This window comes from Podarcis melisellensis (genome assembly GCF_964234715.1).
Source record: "Podarcis melisellensis genome assembly, chromosome: 10".
Classification (NCBI taxonomy): domain Eukaryota; kingdom Metazoa; phylum Chordata; class Lepidosauria; order Squamata; family Lacertidae; genus Podarcis; species Podarcis melisellensis.
Window position 1 is genome coordinate 70,479,117 of NC_138542.1, and position 19,369 is coordinate 70,498,485.

A 19,369-nucleotide genomic window follows, 5' to 3' on the forward strand; every position below is an offset into this window, starting at 1 on the left:
CAGAGCAGCGCACGGAAACGCCGTTTACCTTCCCGCCGGAGCGGTACCTATTTATCTACTTGCACTTTGAGGTGCTTTCAAACTGCTAGGTTGGCAGGAGCAGGGACCGAGCAATGGGAGCTCACCCCGTCATTGCGGGGATTCGAACCACCGACCTTCTGATCAGCAAGCCCAAGGCTCTGTGGTTTAACCCACAGCGCCACGGAAGGGGCCATAAGAGTCATTTAATCTGACCTGCTGCAATGCAGGACTCTTTCAGCCAACATGGGGCTCAAACTCACCAGCCTGGGATTGCCTCATGCTCTACTGACATATATATATAAATTATTTAATTCTTTTTTGCATTTAACAATGCAAATGTTTGAAAGGTACAGAAACGAACAATGGCTTGCCTGTTGGATCTAATTAATCACAGCATTGCATTTACTGCATTTGCATTTATTGTATTTTCTCTATCGCTCTGCCTTTTTTATTATTATTAGAAATTCAATGAATGATTGTATAAGAATGCATGTATGTTTTTTTCTTTTTTGTCTTAATCTTTTCTTTTTTTATCTTAATGTATGTATATATATATATTTGTATTTTAATTCAATAAATATGACGATGATTGATTAAAATTTGTATGCCACCCTTCATCAGAATATCCGTCGGTTCAGAGCATAGCTGTCCACTTTTCTTGCGAGGAATCCTATTTGGAATAAGGGAATTTCCCTTAAAAAAAACAGGAAATGTTGGCAGCCATGGTTCAGAGCAGAATCTTCCTTCTTAAATTGTGGACCCTAGGATGTCAACAGCCAAAGAGAGATCGTGATATTCTGAATTCATTGCACCAAGCTTTATTATCGGGATATATCGTTCCTGCAGAAAGTGAGGAGGAATTAAAGAACCTTTTAATGAGGGTGAAAGAGGAGAGCGCAAAATATGGTCTGAAACTCAACATAAAAAAAACTGAGATCATGGCCACTGGGCCCATCACCTCCTGGCAAATAGAAGGGGAAGAAATGGAGGCAGTGAGAGATTTTACTTTCTTGGGCTCCATGATCACTGCAGATGGTGACAGCAGCCACGAAATTAAAAGACGCCTGCTCCTTGGGAGAAAGGTGATGGCAAACCTAGACAGCATCTTAAAAAGCAGAGACATCACCTTGCCAACAAAGGCCGTATAGTTAAAGCTATGGTTTTCCCAGTAGTGATGTATGGAAGTGAGAGCTGGACCATAAAGAAGGCTGATCGCCGAAGAATGGATGCTTTTGAATTCTGGTGCTGGAGGAGACTCTTGAGAGTCCCATGGACTGCAAGAAGATCCAACCTCTCAATTCTTAAGGAAATCAGCCCTGAGTGCTCACTGGAAGGACAGATCCTGAAGCTGAGGCTCCAAGACTTTGGCCACCTCATGAGAAGAGAAGACTCCCTGGAGAAGACCCTGATGTTGGGAAAGATGGAGGGCACAAGGAGAAGGGGACGACAGAGGATGGGATGGTTGGACAGTGTTCTCGAAGCTACCAGCATGAGTTTGACCAAACTGCGGGAGGCAGTGGAAGACAGGAGGGCCTGGCATGCTCTGGTCCAGGGGGTCAGGAAGAGGCGGACACGACTAAACAACAACAACATCGTTCCTTCCATGTATCCATGCAGCAAAACGTGCACGTTGGAAGGCAGAGCAATGCATTTGGGGAAGAAATAAAAAAATGCGTGTAAGAAACAAAGAAAAAAGAGGAAAAAATCGGATTATTCGACCAGAGGAAGCCACAGCCTGCTCAGAGCCGCGGGCGCGCGCTTGTAAAATCCCATTCTCCCCCCCTGCAGTATTACATAAGGACCTGCGTCCCGGGAGCTGCGCGCGGAACTACAACTCCCAGCATCCTTTGCGACACATCCCCTGCTGACGTTGGCTCCCCACCCCCATGTCGCTGGAGCACCATCATAAACAACAGAAAAGAGGGACCCAGGAGTGCCGGGGAGCTCCTCCTCCTCCCGCCTCCCTCCTCCTCCTCCTCCTTTCTGGGTGCTGCTGGGAGTTGTAGTTTGGGCTGAGCAACTATGGAGAGGACCATGGCTAGCAGCTCGGTGCTGGGCGAGATTGGTGAGTGGGAGTTGGGGAGGGGGGTGGGGGCTGGAGGAGGAAGGGTTGGGGGGCTGGAAATGTTGGGAGGGAGGGGGGCATGTTTTGGGGGAGCCTGGATGGGGAGGGGGGAAGCTGGTCCCCCCCCATCCCCTCTCCATCAGAAGCAGCTGGGTACCACTGGCAGTGGCGTAGCGTGGGTTGTCAGCACCCGGGGCAAGGCAAGTAATTTGCGCCCCCTAACCCATGGATTTGCGCCCCCTAACCTGTGGATTTGCGCCCCCTAACCCTAACCCCCAGATGTTGCGCCCGCCCCCCCTGCACCCCCCACGCTACGCCACTGACCACTGGGACTTCGCCTTCTCATGTTGCTAACCCTTTGCGAGCTGGGCACATAGCTGTCAATTTACAGATTTGAAAATAAGGGACCAGCAGCCAAAATAAGGGATTTTAGTCATCCAGTTAAAAGGGACCAGGTGATTTGGGAGAGCAGCTCCGCTTTTTAGCCCTTCGTTTCCAGAGGTTGCTGCTCAAGACACCAGCCGATGAAACACTGCAATTAAATAACTACAAGCAGCAACCACTTTTCGCGCAAAACAAAGTCCAAGCTACGAAGATGCTGCTGCAGTTCTGTATCTTTTCTCTCGTGCTCCATCTGCAGCTCTCAGTTCTATCAGGTGGGGTGGGAGGAGGAGGGGAAATAGCGCCCAACGTAAACCCGCAGATCAGACCATCTATGCTAGTCTACCACTACAAATCTATGGGAGAAGCGCTTGCGGTCCTTCCCTTGTGGCCCTTGGAACACCTGCCTGCGCCTCCGCCTCCTCCTCTTCCTCCTCTCTCTGAACTGCTTTCTCTATGGTTGCCCTCGCTGTCCTCTCAAGGCTCCTCAGCAATTCATAGACCATGCCAGGCTGCCCATCTCATCCGGGTCCTTCGGCGGCGCAGCCACAGTATGTCCTAGCGGGAGCGGTGGCAATGGGCAGAGGGGAGGCCCCAGGCAGAGACGCTCAGTTTGACGGCCGCGAGGAGGATGGCGGCGGAAGGGCCCGAGGCTCCCACCAGTCCCAGCGGGGAGGGGTTGCCGGGGGCCGAGGCTGGTGAGAGGAAGCCGGGGTGGGGGCCGACTGGGCAGCCAAGCAACACAGTTGGAGCCTCCCTCCTCCCTGGCCGGCAGGGAGGGAGGGAGAGGAGCTGCTTCCTTTGAAACCCGGGAAATTTAAGGGACATGATCAATAAGGGACAGCAGTGGGACACGGCGCTGGGATAAGGGACTGTCCCTCCAAATAAGGGACACTTGACAGCTATGGCTGGGCAGCCGCATCAAGCCTGAACTGTCTGGATGCGCAACTTGGGTGATTTGATTGATGACTTGAGTTTACTCAAATCATTTGTCTCTTTCCCACAGGGGGCTGCGCCCAACTTAACAGCAAACATCACAATTCAGAGCCTTAGAAAGGCATAATATGTGAAATAAGGTCAAGGGACCCCTGACCATTAGGTCCAGTCGCGGCCAATGAATTTAAAATTCATCTCTGGGTTAATTGTGGGGTATAGGAGTTCATTCTTTCCCCCCAAAGAATATAGTCCGGCCCCCCACAAGGTCTGAGGGACAGTGGACCGGCCCCCTACTGAAAAAAGTTTAGGTGCTATTTTTTTTAAAAAATGAGCTTGCTATTTTTATTACTATTAATTCATTTCATTTCTTTATATTTTAAAGGCGGGGGGGGGGGGAGGGAATCTCAGAGCGGTTTGCAACACAGCAAATCATCAAATAAAACAATCCGGAATAAAACAAGCTTCGAGGGGAATATTTCAGATCCTTCTCTAAGCGACCTTTTGCTTCCCCATATTTTTGGCCTACTTAATTTATCAAGCTGCCCCATAGCAGAAGTTACTCTAGGAAGTCAGTGTGGTGGTGTGGTTCGAGTGTTGGGCTAGGTTCCTGAAATTCATTCGGATTGTGCAGGTAAAATGTAAGGGATAGAATTTGACAGGATGTGTTGCTAGTGTGTGAAAACAGGCAAGGTCCACGGATCCCCAGGCATTGCACCTCCAGATGGTGGAGAATTCAGGTACCATCCTGGCACCTGGGTATCCCCACTTGGTCACAAGTGGCCAATCAAAAGGTCAAGGACAGTTAGGTCCAGTCGTGGACGACTCTGGGGTTGCGGCGCTCATCTCGCTTTATTGGCCAAGGGAGCTGGCGTACAGCTTCCGGGTCATGTGGCCAGCATGACTAAACCGCTTCTGGCGAACCAGAGCAGCGCACGGAAACGCTGTTCACCTTCCTGCTGGAGTGGTACCTATTTATCTACTTGAATTTTGACATGCTTTCGAACTGCCAGGTTGGTTTAACCCACAGCGCCACCCGTGTCCAATATGTGAAATAATAAATAATTTTATTTATACCCTCCCCTCCCCGGCCAGAGCCAGTAAAAACATAAAGGGGGGGAACCAATTTAAAATCCGGGTTAAAATGCAATTTAAAATGCAGCCAAATTTTAAAAGTAGCCCATAGATCGAAACTGTAAGGGGAGGGGAAACATAAGGGTCAGACCAAGTCCAAACCAAAGGCCAGGCATAACAGCTGTGTCTTGCAGGCCCTGCGGAAAGATGTCAAATCCCGCAAGGCCCTGGTATCTTGTGACAGAGCGTTCCACCAAGTTGGGGCCAGTACTGATAAGGCCCTGGCCCTAGTTGAGACCACCTTGAGACTTGGGACTTCCAAAGTGTTGTCATTTGTGGACCTTAAGCTCCTCCGCGGGGCATACCAGACACGTGGAACTTGCCAGTAAATTGGCAAAAAGCAACGATTCGGGAAACGCAGAAGAAATTCGGTATCACACACACACACAAAATTTTAAGTTCACAAATGCAAAGCAATACAGGAGCTAACCGGCAGTCAAATTTCGGTGACTGGTTTTGCTGCACTCCGAGGGGCCTGGCTTAAATACATCTCCGAAGGGACGTGTATGTTTGCAGCCCAGTTGTCACTGAACCGGTGAATTAGCTGAGATTTCATTTCTCACCAGCTTAGATCATCTAATGAGTTAAATATTTTCCCAACTGACCATTGAAACAAGCTTATGAGACGAAGCTACAATGGAAAGTTTTAGTTGCTTAAAGTAATGTTACACAAGCGTAGATCTAGGTAAAGGGTATTCAAGAAATCAAACAGTCCTTGATTTTTAAGCTCTGGAAACCAGTGATGGGGGACAGGAAGGAATAGAAATAGGTCTGTGTATGTATGTACATATATTTGTGTATATATTTGTGTGGTTGTGCAATTTCTTTTCCTATTTAATAGACATATGCTGTCCTTTGGTCAATACTGTCAGCTCTTGTTGGGAAGAGCTGTCCAGCTCTGCAGAAATCGTTGGGGCTTCTAATGATTCATTTCGTTCCTGTATTTATATTTTCAAGGAAAACCGTCAAAGCGGTTCTCAGCCCACGAAAAGTAAAAAAAGTAAAACAACCCAGAATAAAACATTGCAGAAGAAAGTCAGATATAATGTCTGCCTTCGAAACAACGTAATTGACGGGGTGTCACAGGTTAAAAATTTCAAAACGTTTTTCAAAGGGAGTCAGGCTGCAGAAGGAGCATTTAACGCAGCAAAGTTCACCCCAAAAATTGCCTTGAAAGAAAACGTCACTAAAGGAAGCCAAATATAATATGCACAAGAGAATAAAATAGTATCGTAAGCACTTGAGTGAATTAAGCCTATTGAGCACAGCAGAGCTTAAGGGTAAAGAGACCCCTGACCGTTAGGTCCAGTCGTGGCCGACTCTGGGGTTGTGGCGCTCATCTTGCTTTACTGGCCAAGGGAGCCAGCGTACAGCTTCCGGGTCATGTGGCCAGCATGACTAAGCCGCTTCTGGCAAACCAGAGCAGCCGTTTACCTTCCCACCAGAGCGGTACCTACTTATCTACTTGCGCTGGTGTGCTTTCGAACTGCTAGGTTGGCAGGAGCAGGGACCGAACAACGGGAGCTCACCCTGTCGCGGGGATTCGAACCGCCGACCTTCTGATCGGCAAGCCCTGGGCTCTGTGGTTTAACCCGCAGCGCCATCCGCGTCCTTACTTCTGAGTAAATGTGGTTGCTCAAATGTGGTTGCTCAAGTGGGATCGAGGCCTGGGTTTCTCCCATGCCAGATAGGCGACCAAAGCTGGGAAACATTGAAATTCCCTGGCTAACTTTCTCATACCCTTTGCCCTTCCTGTAGTTAAGGGCACAGCAAGAATCCTCATGAAGTGAGTCCAGTGGATTCTGTTATGGTCAAAGATTCGTACGTTGCATCCCTAAATCACACTTCACTTCTAGGCAAAATCTAGAGGAATCCATTGTTAATCATTTACTGATTTTTTGCTTTTTTGCGTGTTAAACATTAGTTTTGCAGTAGCACGTTATGTGTAACTCACCCAATAGCTCCAGTGTAAACCTGTTTATTTGGAGTCACTGACACAGGAAGGAATATGCACAGGTGTTAAATGGTCATTATTTTAACACATTAACACATTTTTCAAGAGTTTTCCTACAATTCCTTTTTTAAAAAAAAACATTTCCACCATGTATCAACATCCATATATGAGAAATTAAGAAATATCCGGAATCATCATTTACATACCGTCCACCGTTTCTCCAATGAAAATAGGGAACATCCTATTCAATAATAATAATAATAATAATAATAATAATAATAATAATAATAATAATAAATAATTTATTATTTATACCCTGCCTATGTCACTGAGTTGCACCAGTCACTCTGTGCGACGTCCAACATATATATTTTTAAAATGTGCAAGGGAAGGGACGATGTACAATACCTTCAACAGATAAATGGAAGGGAAGAAAATTGTAGCTGTAAACTACAGAGAAAAAAGGCAGAATATAATAATGATGGTGGAAACTGAGAATAATCAAGAACATAGCAGAGAGTAAATCCTATTAAACTCAGTGGGACATAATTCTGGGTAAAAATGCTTCCGATTGCAGTGTAAGGCTGTTGTTGTTGTTTAGTTGTGTCCGACTCTTCGTGACCCCATGGACCAGAGCACGCCAGGCACTCCTGTCTTCCCCTGCCTCCCGCAGTTTGGTCAAACTCATGCTGGTCTCTTCGAGAACACTGTCCCACCATCTCGTCCTCTGTCGTCCCCTTCTCCTTGTGCCCTCCATCTTTCCCAACATCAGGGTCTTTTCCAGGGAGTCTTCTCTTCTCATGAGGTGGCCAATGTAGTGGAGCCTCAGCTTCAGGATCTGTCCTTCCGGTGAGCCCTCAGGGCTGATTTCCTTCAGAATGCATATGTTTGATCTTCTTGCAGTCCATGGGACTCTCAAGAGTCTCCTCCAGCACCAGAATTCAAAAGCATCCATTCTTCGGCGATCAGCCTTCTTTATGGTCCAGCTCTCACTTCCATACATCACTACTGGGGAAACCATAGCTTTAACTATACGGACCTTTGTTGGCAAGGTGATGTCTCTGCTTTTTAAGATGCTGTCTAGGTTTGTCATTGCTTTTCTCCCAAGAAGCTGGCGTCTTTTAATTTACCCAGTTACCTGGGAGTAAGCTCTGTCGAATACTGTGGGGATTACTTCTGAGTAGACAGCATAAGTCTCCATTTACAATTAAGGAATAAACATTCCCTGTGTTTCCTAAGAAATGGCCGCCTGCGGAAGCATTGCAATTCATTTTTTTTAGGTGGATTGGTGACATTTTCCTTCAAATTTGCAGGAAGGCCTTCTTAGTCTGTCAGTTTTGCCGTTTCCTTCATTTGGTGCAGGGATTTTATTTTCAGTAGAAACAGGACTCTGTTTTTGCAACTCCACTTTTAATTGTTCTCCAAGAGGCGGAGGGGAGGAAAAAAGGAAAGGCAGGAGATTGCAGGATCAAACCAGAAACCGGGATGAATTTTGTCATTCTGGGACCGTCCCTGGAAAACCGGGACGTTTGCAAGTTATGGAGAGCTGGATGATGCCTTGAATGTGACCCTCTCATGATTTCATGAGAGCCGGTGTGGTGTAGTGGTTAAGAGCGGTGGACTCGTAATCTGGGGAACCGGGTTCGATTCCTTGCTCCTCCACATGCAGCTGCTGGGTGACCTTGGGCCAGTCACCCTTCTCTGAAGTCTCTCAGCCTCACTCACCTCACAGAGTGTTTGTTGTAGGGGAGGAAGGGAAAGGAGAATGTAAGCCGCTTTGAGACTCCTGAAGGGGAGTGAAAGGCGGGATATCAAATCCAAACTCCTCTTCTCCTTCTTCAAAGGACCGAAATAGGTTTCCTAGAATCTGGGCAGCCTTGAACTTCTGCCTTTTCTTGCAACACTTCTTCTCTGCTCCCTTGCTGTTTCAACACCCCGTTCCCAGGAAATAATAATAATATAATAATAATTTATTATTTATACCCCACCCATCTGGCTAGGTTTCGCCAGCCACTCTGGTCGGCTTCCAATCTAATATTAAAAACAATACAGTGTCAGACATTAAAAACTTCCCTAAACAGGGCCACCTTCAGTTGTCTTTTAAAAGTAAAATAGTTGTTTATTGCCTTGACATCTGCTGGGAGGGCGTTCCACAGGGCAGGCGCCACCACCAAGAAGGCCCTCTGCTTGGTTCCCTGTAACCTCACTTCTTGCAGAGAGGGAACCACCAGAAGGCCCTCGGCGCTGGACCTCAGTGTCTGGGCTGAACGATAAGGGTGGAGACGCTCCTTCAGGTATATAGGGCCGAGGCCGTTTAGGGCTTTAAAGGTCAGCACCAACACTTTGAATTGTGCTCGGAAACTACTGGGAGCCAATGCAGATCTCTTAGGACCAGTGTTATGTGGTCTCGGCGGCCGCTCTCAGTCACCAGTCTAGCTGCCGCATTCTGGATTAATTGCAGTTTCCAGGTCACCTTCAAAGGTAGTCCCATGTAGAGCGCATTGCAGTAGTCCAAGCAGGAGATAACCAGAGCATGCACCACTCTGGCGAGACAGTCCGCAGGCAGGGAGGGTCTCATCCTGCGTACCAGATGGAGCTGATAAACAGCTGCCCGGGACACAGAATTGACCTGCGTCTCCATGGACAGCTGTGAGTCCAGAATGACTCCCAGGCTGCGCACCTGGTCCTTCAGGGGCACAGTTACCCCATTCAGGACCAGGGAGTCCCCCACACCCACCCACCTCCTGTATTGTCAGGATTCAACCTCAATCTGTTAGCGGCCATCCATCCTCCAACCACCTCCAGACACCCACACAGGACCTTCACTGCCTGTAATATATCATCTATACATCACTTTCATCATATTATCTTTCAAAGCATTACAGGCTGTAAATGTTATTCTTTCTTTCCACAACCTTGCCTTTGCAGGGTTTTGGGTAGACAGGACGCCGGTCCACGAGGCGGCCAGGAGAGGGGAGATCGTCCAGCTGCAGGAGCTCATTGCCAACGGCGCCTGCGTCAACCTGGTCACGTACGATTCCATCACGCCCTTGCACGAAGCCAGCCTGCGCGGACAGACACAGTGCGTGCAAATGCTCCTAGCTGCAGGAGCCCAGGTTTGTAGCTCAGAGAACCCCCACCAGATGCTTTCAATACCCAGTGGGACGCGGGTGGCGCTGTGGGTTAAACCAAAGAGCCTAGTACTTGCTGATCAGAAGGTCGGCGGTTCGAATCCCCGCGACGGGGTGAGCTCCCTTTGCTCGGTCCCTGCTCCTGCCAACCTAGCAGTTCGAAAGCACGTCAAAGTGCAAGTAGATAAATAGGTACACTCCGGCGGGAAGGTAAATGGTGTTTCCATGCGCTCTTCTGGTTTGCCAGAAGCGGCTTAGTCATGCTGGCTACATGACCCGGCCAGTAAAGCGAGATGAGCGCTGCAACCCCAGAGTCGGCCATGACTGGACCTAATGGTCAGGGGTCGCTTTTTTACCTTGGTTCTCAAACTTAATCCGTTACGGGAGTCCGTTGCAAAACCAAAGCGTTCCAAAACCAAAGTGCGCTTTCCCATAGAAAGTCATGCAAAGCGGATTAATCCGTTCCAGACTCTTAAAAAAAAAACCCTAAAGCAGCTATTTAACACAAATTTTGCTATCTAACGAGACCATTGATCCATAAAATGAAAGCAATCATCAATGTACCGCACTATAATATAAATAAGACTGTATTGTAGATGATAAAAATTAAAATTATTATTTTTTCTTACCTGCACTGATGATAGCCATTGTTTGGATGGGAGGCCTTTATCCATTTCTGCAGTCACTCAATCAATCAATCAATCAATCAATCAGTAGCTGAACTGGGTTCCACACAGTCACAAAAACAAATTCACCGAAAAAGCCTCAAAAACAACACAAAATAAATAGCAAAAACAAAGGCGCCAAACTTAATCCATTCCGCAAGTCCGTTTGACTTCCAAAATGTTCGAAAACCAAGGCGCAGCTTCTGATTGGTGCAGGCGCCCTGGAAACAATAGCCAACAGTCGCATTGCAAGTTCAGCTTCCGAAAACGTTCGAAAACCAGAACACTTACTTCCCGGTTTTCAGCGTTTGAGAACCAGGTTGTTTGAGAACCAAGGTACCACTGTACACCTTTGGGCGTCAGGCAAAAATGGCTGATTATTGGGTCATATTTGTTCTTATCTTTATTAATAGCTTTTCATATTGTAATGTTATGTTGTGAACCACCCTGGGATCTACGGATCTAGGGCAATATCAATTTTTAAAATGATGATGATGATGATGATAATAATAATAATAATAATAATACTGTATTGGCCTGAATATCCAATTTGTTTAAAAAAAACAAACCATTGATTTTTATCCACCCTGGTTGTGGGTTTGAGCCTCACGTTGGGCCACAAAGATTCCTGCGTTGCAGGGGGTTGGGCTAGATGACCGCTGGGGTTCCCCTTCCAACTTGACCATTCTGTGATTTTGCTACGATCTCGCAGGTGGACGCCCGGAACATAGACGGCAGCACCCCTCTGTGTGATGCCTGCGCCTCTGGGAGCATCGACTGCGTGAAAGTGTTGCTCTCACACGGGGCCAAAGTCAATCCTCCGCTCTACACGGCCTCCCCGCTCCACGAGGCCTGCATGAATGGTAAGCAGGTCAGGATGGAGTATATTAACATAGTCTGTGTGTGTGGTTTGGGAGCTGCACGGTCGGGGAAAAAACCAATGCTGTCCAGGGTTGCAAAGACTGCGGAGAGAATAATTGGGTGCACTCTTCCCACCTTGGATCAAATCTACGCTTCCAGGTGCCATAAGAAAGCTGCAGAGATAGTGCAGGATAGTGCGCACCCCAGAAATGATCTCTTTCAGCTTCTGCCTTCTCGAAGAAGGTACAGGGTTATAAAGACTAGCCACCTGAGAAACAGCTTTTATCCAAATGCGATTTTAAACGCAGTGTAAGGACGCGGGTGGCGCTGTGGGTTAAACCACAGAGCCTAGGGCTTGCTGATCAGAAGGTTGGCGGTTCGAACCCCCACGACAGGGTGAGTTGCCATTGCTCGGTCCCTGCTCCTGCCAACCTAGCAGTTCAAAAGCACGTCAAAGTGCAAGTAGATAAATAACAATAATAATAATAATAATTCTTATTTATACCCCACCCTCCCCAGCCAACACCGGGCTCAGGGCGGCTAACAACCAATAATAAAAACAAGTTGATTAAAATACATTAAAATAGGTATGGCTCTGGAGGAAAGGTAAATGGTTTTTCCGTGCGATGCTCTGGTTCCCCAGAAGCGGCTTAGTCATGCTGGCCACATGACCCGGAAGCTGTACGCCGGCTCCCTCGGCCAGTAAAGCGAAATGAGCGTCGCAACCCCAGAGTCGGCCATGACTGGACCTAATGGTCAGGGGTCCCTTTACCCTTTAAGGCAGTCTCTGTGGGAGTATATTGTATTTAATTATGGGGTATCAGAGTTTTTAGGTGGTTAACCAGGCTGGGATAGCTGGGATAGCAAGCTTGTTGGTTTTTGAATGTCTGATGTAGATTTTTTTCAATTTCATTGTTCTGTATGGGACAATGACAATAAACATGATCGTATCGTTTCGTAAGGCAACAACAGCTTGGGCAGAGTTCAACTTGTAGGGTGTTGTTCCTGACAACCTTCAAAGTTTTCCATTGAGTTGCCGTCCTCTGTTCTTTTTTCAAAGGCAGCGCTGAGTGCGTGCGTCTCCTTATTGATGTTGGTGCCAACCTGGAAGCTCACGATTGTCACTTTGGGACCCCTTTGCACGTGGCGTGCGCTAGAGAGCATCTGGACTGTGTGAAGATACTGCTCAATGCAGGTGTGTGTGTGTGGGGTGTGGGCCAGCCCCCACTTCGCCAGTCTTTTTGTTTGTTTTCTTTAAATCATTTTTATTAATTTTCCAATAGGAACATCCAGTTAATCTATCCAATCATAATAATCCAATTAAAATAAAAAAACTAAAATGAAAAAAGACCAAATTATAATCATTAATTTTTCGGAGCTCTCCACAGTCGGGACCCCTGATGCATATCTCCACATCTCAGTCCTAACTCTTCTCGTTGTTTCCATATTTTCCACATCTTGATTTTAACGCTTTCACTTCACCATTTTTTTAAATAAAATTTTATTGGTTTTCCAAATTTCTTACAAACATAAACAACAAAAAAGAAAAAAACATTACTATATAAAAAACAAACATACAAACATTTATCCTAACCATTATAATATTTTTATTCCCATTGTTAAATGACTTCCTCGAATCCCTATAGCTGTGTTTCCATATAACTCATTGTAGCCGTTTTCCAATACTAATTTCGAATCAATTTAACTTAGTCAATTCACATCTTTCTTTCTTAATCCTATTCACTCGTATCCATGGTATTATTAAATTTAAAACATTTAACTCCATAAGCCAATATGGCACTCACAAATGACTCCACTTATGTTATCCTAGAATATTTTGCTAAATAGTCCTTAAATTTCTTCCATTCTTCTTGGTAGTCCTTCTGTTCACGGATTCTACCGGTTAGGTCGGCCAGCTCCAGAAAATCCATCATCTTCATTTGCCATTCCTCCACTGTTGGTATTTCTTGTAATTCACTTCACCATGATTTTTGGCCTGTTTTACAATCCAAAGCCTGTGCCCTTTTTGCACTGTAGACCAGAGTTTCCCAAACTTGGGTCTCCAGCTGTTTTGGGACTACAACTCCCATCATCCCTGACCACTGGCCCTACTAGCTTAGGGATGCTGGGAGTTGTAGTCCCAAAACAGCTGGAGAAACAAGTTTGGGAATCTCTTCTGTAGACTATTATTTGCTTCGGGGTGCTGTTGGGGTCAGTGATGGTGGGAGTTCCCTACCCTAGACCAAAAAAACCCACCCCAATTTCTATGCACCACCCTGTATCGCCACGTTTCTGTCGCCAATTGATTGGCGAGCAGCGATATTGCTGCTGCTGGAACTGCCGCTGTCGGTTCCCCAGCGAATAATCTTGATTTTGTCACTGATCAGAGCGATCTCCTTGTCTGTTTCAAGACACCCGTCTCCCATTTCCGACAAAAATCAAGCTACTGTATTTTTTGCTCCATAAGACGCACCTGACCATAAGAGGCACCTAGTTTTTAGAGGAGAAAAACCACAGACATATGATTTGACAGTGAGTTTGGGGTAGCCCAAAACAAAACTCCTGAGGATCCATCCGCGGGCTGGATTTAGAAGGCAATTGGCCCGGATCCGGCCCCCGGGCCTTAGTTTGCCTATCCATGCTTTAGGCCAGCGGTTCTCAACCTGTGGGTCCCCAGATGTTGTTGGACTACTACTCCCATCATCCCTGGCTAGCAAGGCCAGAGCTCAGGGGTGATGGGAGTTGTAGTCCAACAACATCTGGGGACCCGCAGGTTGAGAACCGCTGCTTTAGGCAAAGGTTCGAATTCTGCGCGGAGGCCGCGAGCAACTCTTCCTCCAACCTGACCGCTTTGTTGTCGCCAGGGGCCAACGTCAACGCGGCCAAGCTGCACGAGACGGCCCTCCACCACGCCGCCAAGGTGAAGAACGCCGATCTGGTGGAGATGCTGGTGGAGTTCGGGGGGAACGTTTACGCCAGAGACAACCGGGGGAAGAAGCCTTCTGACTACGCCTGGAGGAGCAGCCAGGCCGCCAAGTGCTTTGAGCATTTCGAAAGTGAGTGGGGTCTAGTCGCTGCCTCCTGCTGGCGGGTTGCGGCGCCTTTGTCATCTTTCATTGACGATGCTTTCCTAGGTTGAAGACGCACTGCTAATACAGTCATAAGGGATGTGGGTGGTGCTGTGGGTTAAACCACAGAGCCTAGGACTTGCCGATCAGAAGGTCGGCAGTTCGAATCCCCGCGACGGGGTGAGCTCCCATTGCTCGGTCCCTGCTCCTGCCCACCTAGCAGTTCGAAAGCACATCAAAGTACAAGTAGATAAATAGGTACCACTCCATCGGGAAGGTAAACGGCGTTTCCGTGCGCTGCTCTGGTTCACCAGAAGCGGCTTAGTCATGCTGGCCACATGACCTGGAAACTGTATGCTGACTCCCTCGGCCAATAAAGCGAGATGAGCGCCGCATCCCCAGAGTCGTCCGCGACTGGACCTAACGGTCAGGGGTCCTTTAATATTGTCATACCTCAGCTTACAGCCGCTTCAGGTTGTGTTTTTTCAGGATACGGACCTCTGAAACTCGGAAGTACCAGAACGGGTTACTTCTGGTTTTTGGTGGTTGCGCAGAAGTTCTAAATCGCTCTTTGCGCATGCGCAGAAACGCTGAATTGCAATCCGTGCATGCGGAGACGCGGGTTGCAGACGCTGCGGGTTGTGAACAGGATCACGTTTGCAACCCAGGCATCCACTGTATATCTGAATTTTGTGTTGCAGTTCTCCAGCCAAACAACTTTTACAAAATATGCATGTGAGCGGGGGGAGTGCATAAAAAGTACAAAAAAGGAGGAATTGCTTGCAGGAATCTACGCATTATTCAAAGCTGCAGTCGAAAATGTGTTTCTTGGGAGAGATTTGCACTAAAATGCAAAATGATTTCCGTAAGCTTTATTTTTGCTTTTTAAAAAATCGCAAATTACTGCAGATATATGGGGAATGGAATTTAAGAGTGGAAGAACTAGAAGCGGAGAGAATTTAGAATTGACTGATCTTTCCATCCTTATTCGTCCCAATGGGTTTGTAGAGCTCTGAAGTGACGATTGCAATTTCTTCCCACATTCCCACTCCAGAAACACCTCTGAGTTTGTCCCAGCTCTGCCGACTCAGCCTGAGACGCGCCGTCGGCCAGCCAGCCTTGGAGAAGATCGCCCAGCTCCACATCCCGGCCAGATTAATCAGATTCCTCTCCTATCAGTGATAATTAACGCAGAGGAGCCGCTGGAGGACAGCGCCGAGTGAAGCTCGCACTAGGAATCTCTGGCGGCCCTGCCAATCTCAGACAAGAAACCGAAAGAAAACGGCTTTAACGGGTGTAAATACTATTTATGAGACTTCCGTAGTTTAAAGTCTGACGCGCTGTCCGGCTGTTCCCCTAACAATGGTTTGTGTTGAGTTGCTTTTTCTTTTCTGAGCACACAAGATATTTTGCACAGCCGCCAGTCATCCCTGCAGCAAATCTGCCCTGTGTTATTATCACAAGGCTCCAATTGCGGGTGCGAGTGGAGAGACTGTCGGCCTTGCTTCACAATGGGTGCGAACTATGAAGCAGAGTTCATTTTTGTGGGTCAGAAACGGGGATCGCTGGGACCCTCCAGACGTTGATGGACTCTCAAATCCCAGCGTCAAGGGTGCTGTGGAGGGAAGGCTCTCCTGGCACCATCATTTTCAATAATAATAATAATAATAATAATAATTTATTATTTGTACCCTGCCCATCTGGCTGGGTTTCCCCAGCCACTCTGGGCAGCTTCCAACAAAGATTAAAAATACAGGAAAATACCACACATTAAAAACTTCCCTAAACAGGGCTGCCTTCAGATGTCTTCTAAATGTCAGGTAGTTGTTTATTTCCTTGACATCTGATGGGAAGGCATTCCACAGGGTGGGTGCCACTACCGAGAAGGCCCTCTGCCTGGGTCCCTGTAGCTTTGTTTCTCACAGTGAGGGAACTGCCAGAAGGCCCTTGGAGCTGGACCTCAGCATCTGGACAGAACGATGGGGGTGGAGACGCTCCTTCAGGTCTACTGGACCGAGGCCGTTTAGGCCTTTAAAGGTCAGCATCATGCACTTGTTTGGGTCCTTCCGTCTGGAGCAGCTGAACAACAACAACAACAAATTATGATTTATACCCCGCCCATCTGGTTGGGCTTCCCCAGCCACTCTGGGCGGCTCCCAACAGAATATTAAAAACACGATAAAACCTCAAACTTGAAACTTTTCCAGTTCGGGCCCAAAAGCCCAGGTTTAAAAAGGAGGTGTGTAATGATGGAGCCAGGTGAGACCTCCCTGGGGAGAGCATTTCACAAATGGGGAGCCACCACGGAAAAGGCCCTGTATTGTTGTTGCATGATGGCTGCTGGTCTCAGACTTTCCCCCTGGAGATGGGCATCTTTCAGAGACAACCCCGTCGTAGGAGACAAGGAGTATATCCTTTGGTGACTACCTCATCAATGGATTCTGTGGATGGCTTCTGTCTTAACGAGACACAAATAAACCTCAATTCTTCTAATAATGCAGCCGGCGTCTCGGGTTTATGTTCGCTCTGCGCAATGTCCCTTCTCGTGTGGATGTTTTCTTTGGTCTGACCTGAATCTATACATTGAGCCAAGAGTGGGGAACCGTCGCTCAGCCTGAGGGCCATGTTTCTTGCTGGGCCATCTTCTGAGGGCCACACGCCAATCGCAGGCAGGTGGGACTAGAGGTAAAAGTGGGTGGGGCAATGGATATACCGTATTTTTCCGTGTATAAGACTAGGTTCCCCCCCCTTAAAAATAATGTCCAAAATTTGGGGGCGTCTTATACACGGATACATCTCCCCCCATTTTCTTAAATCTGAGTCCCCCAAAATAGGGGGCGCCTTATACAGTCTTATAGATGGAAAAATCCGGTATATTTTGCCTTTTGAACAATAGCTTAGTATCTACACGCATCCTTCTTACCTGCGGGAGGTGCTGGGATTATCTGTCCCATCCCAACTCTTGTGATTGGGAGCATAGCTGTCAACCTTTCCCTTTTCTTGCGAGGAATCCTATTCGGAATAAGGGAATTTCCCTTTAAAAAAGGGAAACGTTGACAGCTATGATCGGCAGAGATGCCTTGGACTCCAGGGCTGCTTTGCTATGTGGGGAACAGTGCCTCTTGGAATGACCATACTGTAATATCTGGGCTCCCTTCCATGCAGACTGAAGGTGAATAAATCATTTCTTAAAACTACCACAGTCTCTGCCCCGTCTTCAGTTCTCCCAAAGGAGCACAAAACCGGAGTGAGTGCCTGGAACCCCCCTGGGATCTTGCAACGGCTCAGCAGAGAGCGGGGATGGTGTCTGAGTTATGCAACATTGGTGTCAGAAGTGGGATTTGCCTTTCCTGGAGAGAAGGCCCAGGAACAATGTACACCTGAAGCCAAAATTGGATGGAAGAGGACCGAGAACCATAGCTGTCAACATTTCCCTTTTTTTAAGGGAAGTTCGCTTATTCTGAATAGGATTCCTTGCAAGAAAAGGGAAAAGTTGACAGCTATGCTGAGAACCCTTGAGCTGGAGAGAAGATTATTGTAACTCACTCTACATGGGGCTGCCCTTGAGACTGACCCAGAAACTCCAGCAGGTGCAGAATGCCGTGGTGAGACTCCTTACGGGATCCTCTGTCACCCGGTGCTATATCAGCTGCACTGGCTGCCAGTGGAGTACAGGATCAGGTTCAAGGTGCTGGTTTTAACCTTTAAAGCCCTATACAGCCTAGGACCCTTGTACCTATGGGGCCGCCTCTCCTGGTATGTCCCACAGAGGACCTTACAGTCTTCAAAAAAAAACATCTTGCAGATTGCGGGCCACAGGAAGGTTAGGCTGGCCTCAACCAGAGCCATGGCCTTTTCGGCTGTGGCCCCAATCTGGTGGAACGCTCTGTCACAAGAGACTAGGGCCCTGTGGGACTTGACATCTTTCCGCAGGGCCTGCAAGACAGAGGTGTTCCACCAGGCCTTTGGCCAAGGCACAGTCTTGACCCCCTCATTTGGTAATCCTCATAGCACCCCACCCCAATGGTTGCCATTAATTTGATTCTGAATTGATTTTAGAATGAATTGATTTTAGAATGTATTTCAATTAATTGATTGTGATTTTATGTAAACGGTGTTATTTTTACTGTTGTTAGCCTCTCTGAGCCGGGCTTCAGCTGGGGAGGGCGGGATATAAATAAAAAATTATTATTTTTATTAAGAAAAGAAAAAGGCAAGAGCACCTCACGGCATAATCATGGAGGTAGATAAAACCACAAGGGTCATTTAGTCTGTGGTTGTTGTTTAGTCACGTCCGACTCTTCATGACCCCCTGGACCAGAGCACGCCAGGCACTCCTGTCTTCCACTGCCTCCCACATTTGGTCAAACTCACGCTGGTCTCTTCAAGAACACTGTCCAGCCATCTCATCCTCCGCCGTCCCCTTCTCCTTGTGCCCTCCATCTTTCCCAACATCAGGGTCTTTTCCAGGGAGTCTTCTCATGAGGTGGCCAAAGTCTTCAGGATCTGTCCTTCCAGGGAGCACTCAGGGCGGATTTCCTTCAGAATGGAGAGGTTTGATCTTCTTGCAGTCCATGGGACTCTCAAGAGTCTCCTCCAGCACCATAATTCAAAAGTATCCATTCTTCAGCCATCAGCCTTCTTTATGGTCCAACTCTCACTTCCGTACATCACTACTAGGTAAACCATAGCTTAACCCCCCGCAATGCAGGAATCTTTTGCCCAACACGGGGCTCAAACCCCCAACCCTGAGAGTACGAGTCTTGTGCTCTCCCAGCTGAGCTATCTCAGTTGACTCAAGACTTCTGCAATCCAGACATCACCAGATGCAGCTTTGGGGCTGACCCGTCTCTCCTTACAGACCCTACAGCGCTAACAATTCCTCCTGATTCTGCATTTTGCCGGTTCCTGCCTGGACAATTTGTTGACTTTGGCCCGCAAGGAGGAAGGGAAACTGGATCACGGTTTGCGGCTTCGTTCCAAAGTCGCCACCGTGGTCCAAAGACAACACGGTGGCTGGGTGCTGTGCGCCTCAGCGGAAATCTCAAAAAAACGGAGAGGGGCAAAGCGTTTGGTTCCACAGCTCACATTTAATGGGGAAGGGCAAGAGAGGTGTTTTTGCTCCTACGTTATCTGCAGTCCGGATGTGTAGGCCA

At 47.7% G+C, this 19,369-nt stretch overlaps 1 protein-coding gene across 2 annotated transcripts; it reads left to right on the plus strand.

Annotated features, from left to right (window-relative positions):
* Nucleotides 1–1,900: 1,900 nt before the first annotated feature.
* Nucleotides 1,901–16,713, plus strand: ASB13 (ankyrin repeat and SOCS box containing 13). Of its 2 annotated transcripts, none has more exons than XM_081927396.1 (6): nt 1,901–2,086; nt 9,417–9,604; nt 10,997–11,147; nt 12,206–12,342; nt 13,925–14,201; nt 15,268–16,713. In XM_081927396.1, exons 1-6 carry the CDS (start codon nt 2,044–2,046, stop codon nt 15,393–15,395), a joined length of 924 nt encoding a protein of 307 aa, XP_081783522.1. In that variant the 5' UTR covers nt 1,901–2,043; the 3' UTR covers nt 15,396–16,713. The 2 variants fall into 2 exon arrangements, with proteins under 2 accessions (XP_081783522.1, XP_081783523.1); XM_081927397.1 differs by having other exon boundaries at nt 1,904–2,086; nt 12,206–12,340; nt 14,010–14,201.
* The last annotated feature ends 2,656 nt before the right edge of the window (nt 16,714–19,369 follow it).

What these genes read in the sequence shown, in the direction of transcription:
- ASB13 (XM_081927396.1), top strand. Translation starts at nt 2,044, where the DNA reads ATGGAGAGGACCATGGCTAGCAGCTCGGTGCTGGGCGAGATTG. An exon ending in CCACGAGGCCTGCATGAATG is followed by an intron (nt 11,148 to 12,205) that starts GTAAGCAGGTCA and finishes CTTTTTTCAAAG; the next exon opens with GCAGCGCTGAGTGCGTGCGT. An exon ending in AGATACTGCTCAATGCAGGT is followed by an intron (nt 12,343 to 13,924) that starts GTGTGTGTGTGG and finishes CCGCAGGTTGAG; the next exon opens with AACCGCTGCTTTAGGCAAAG.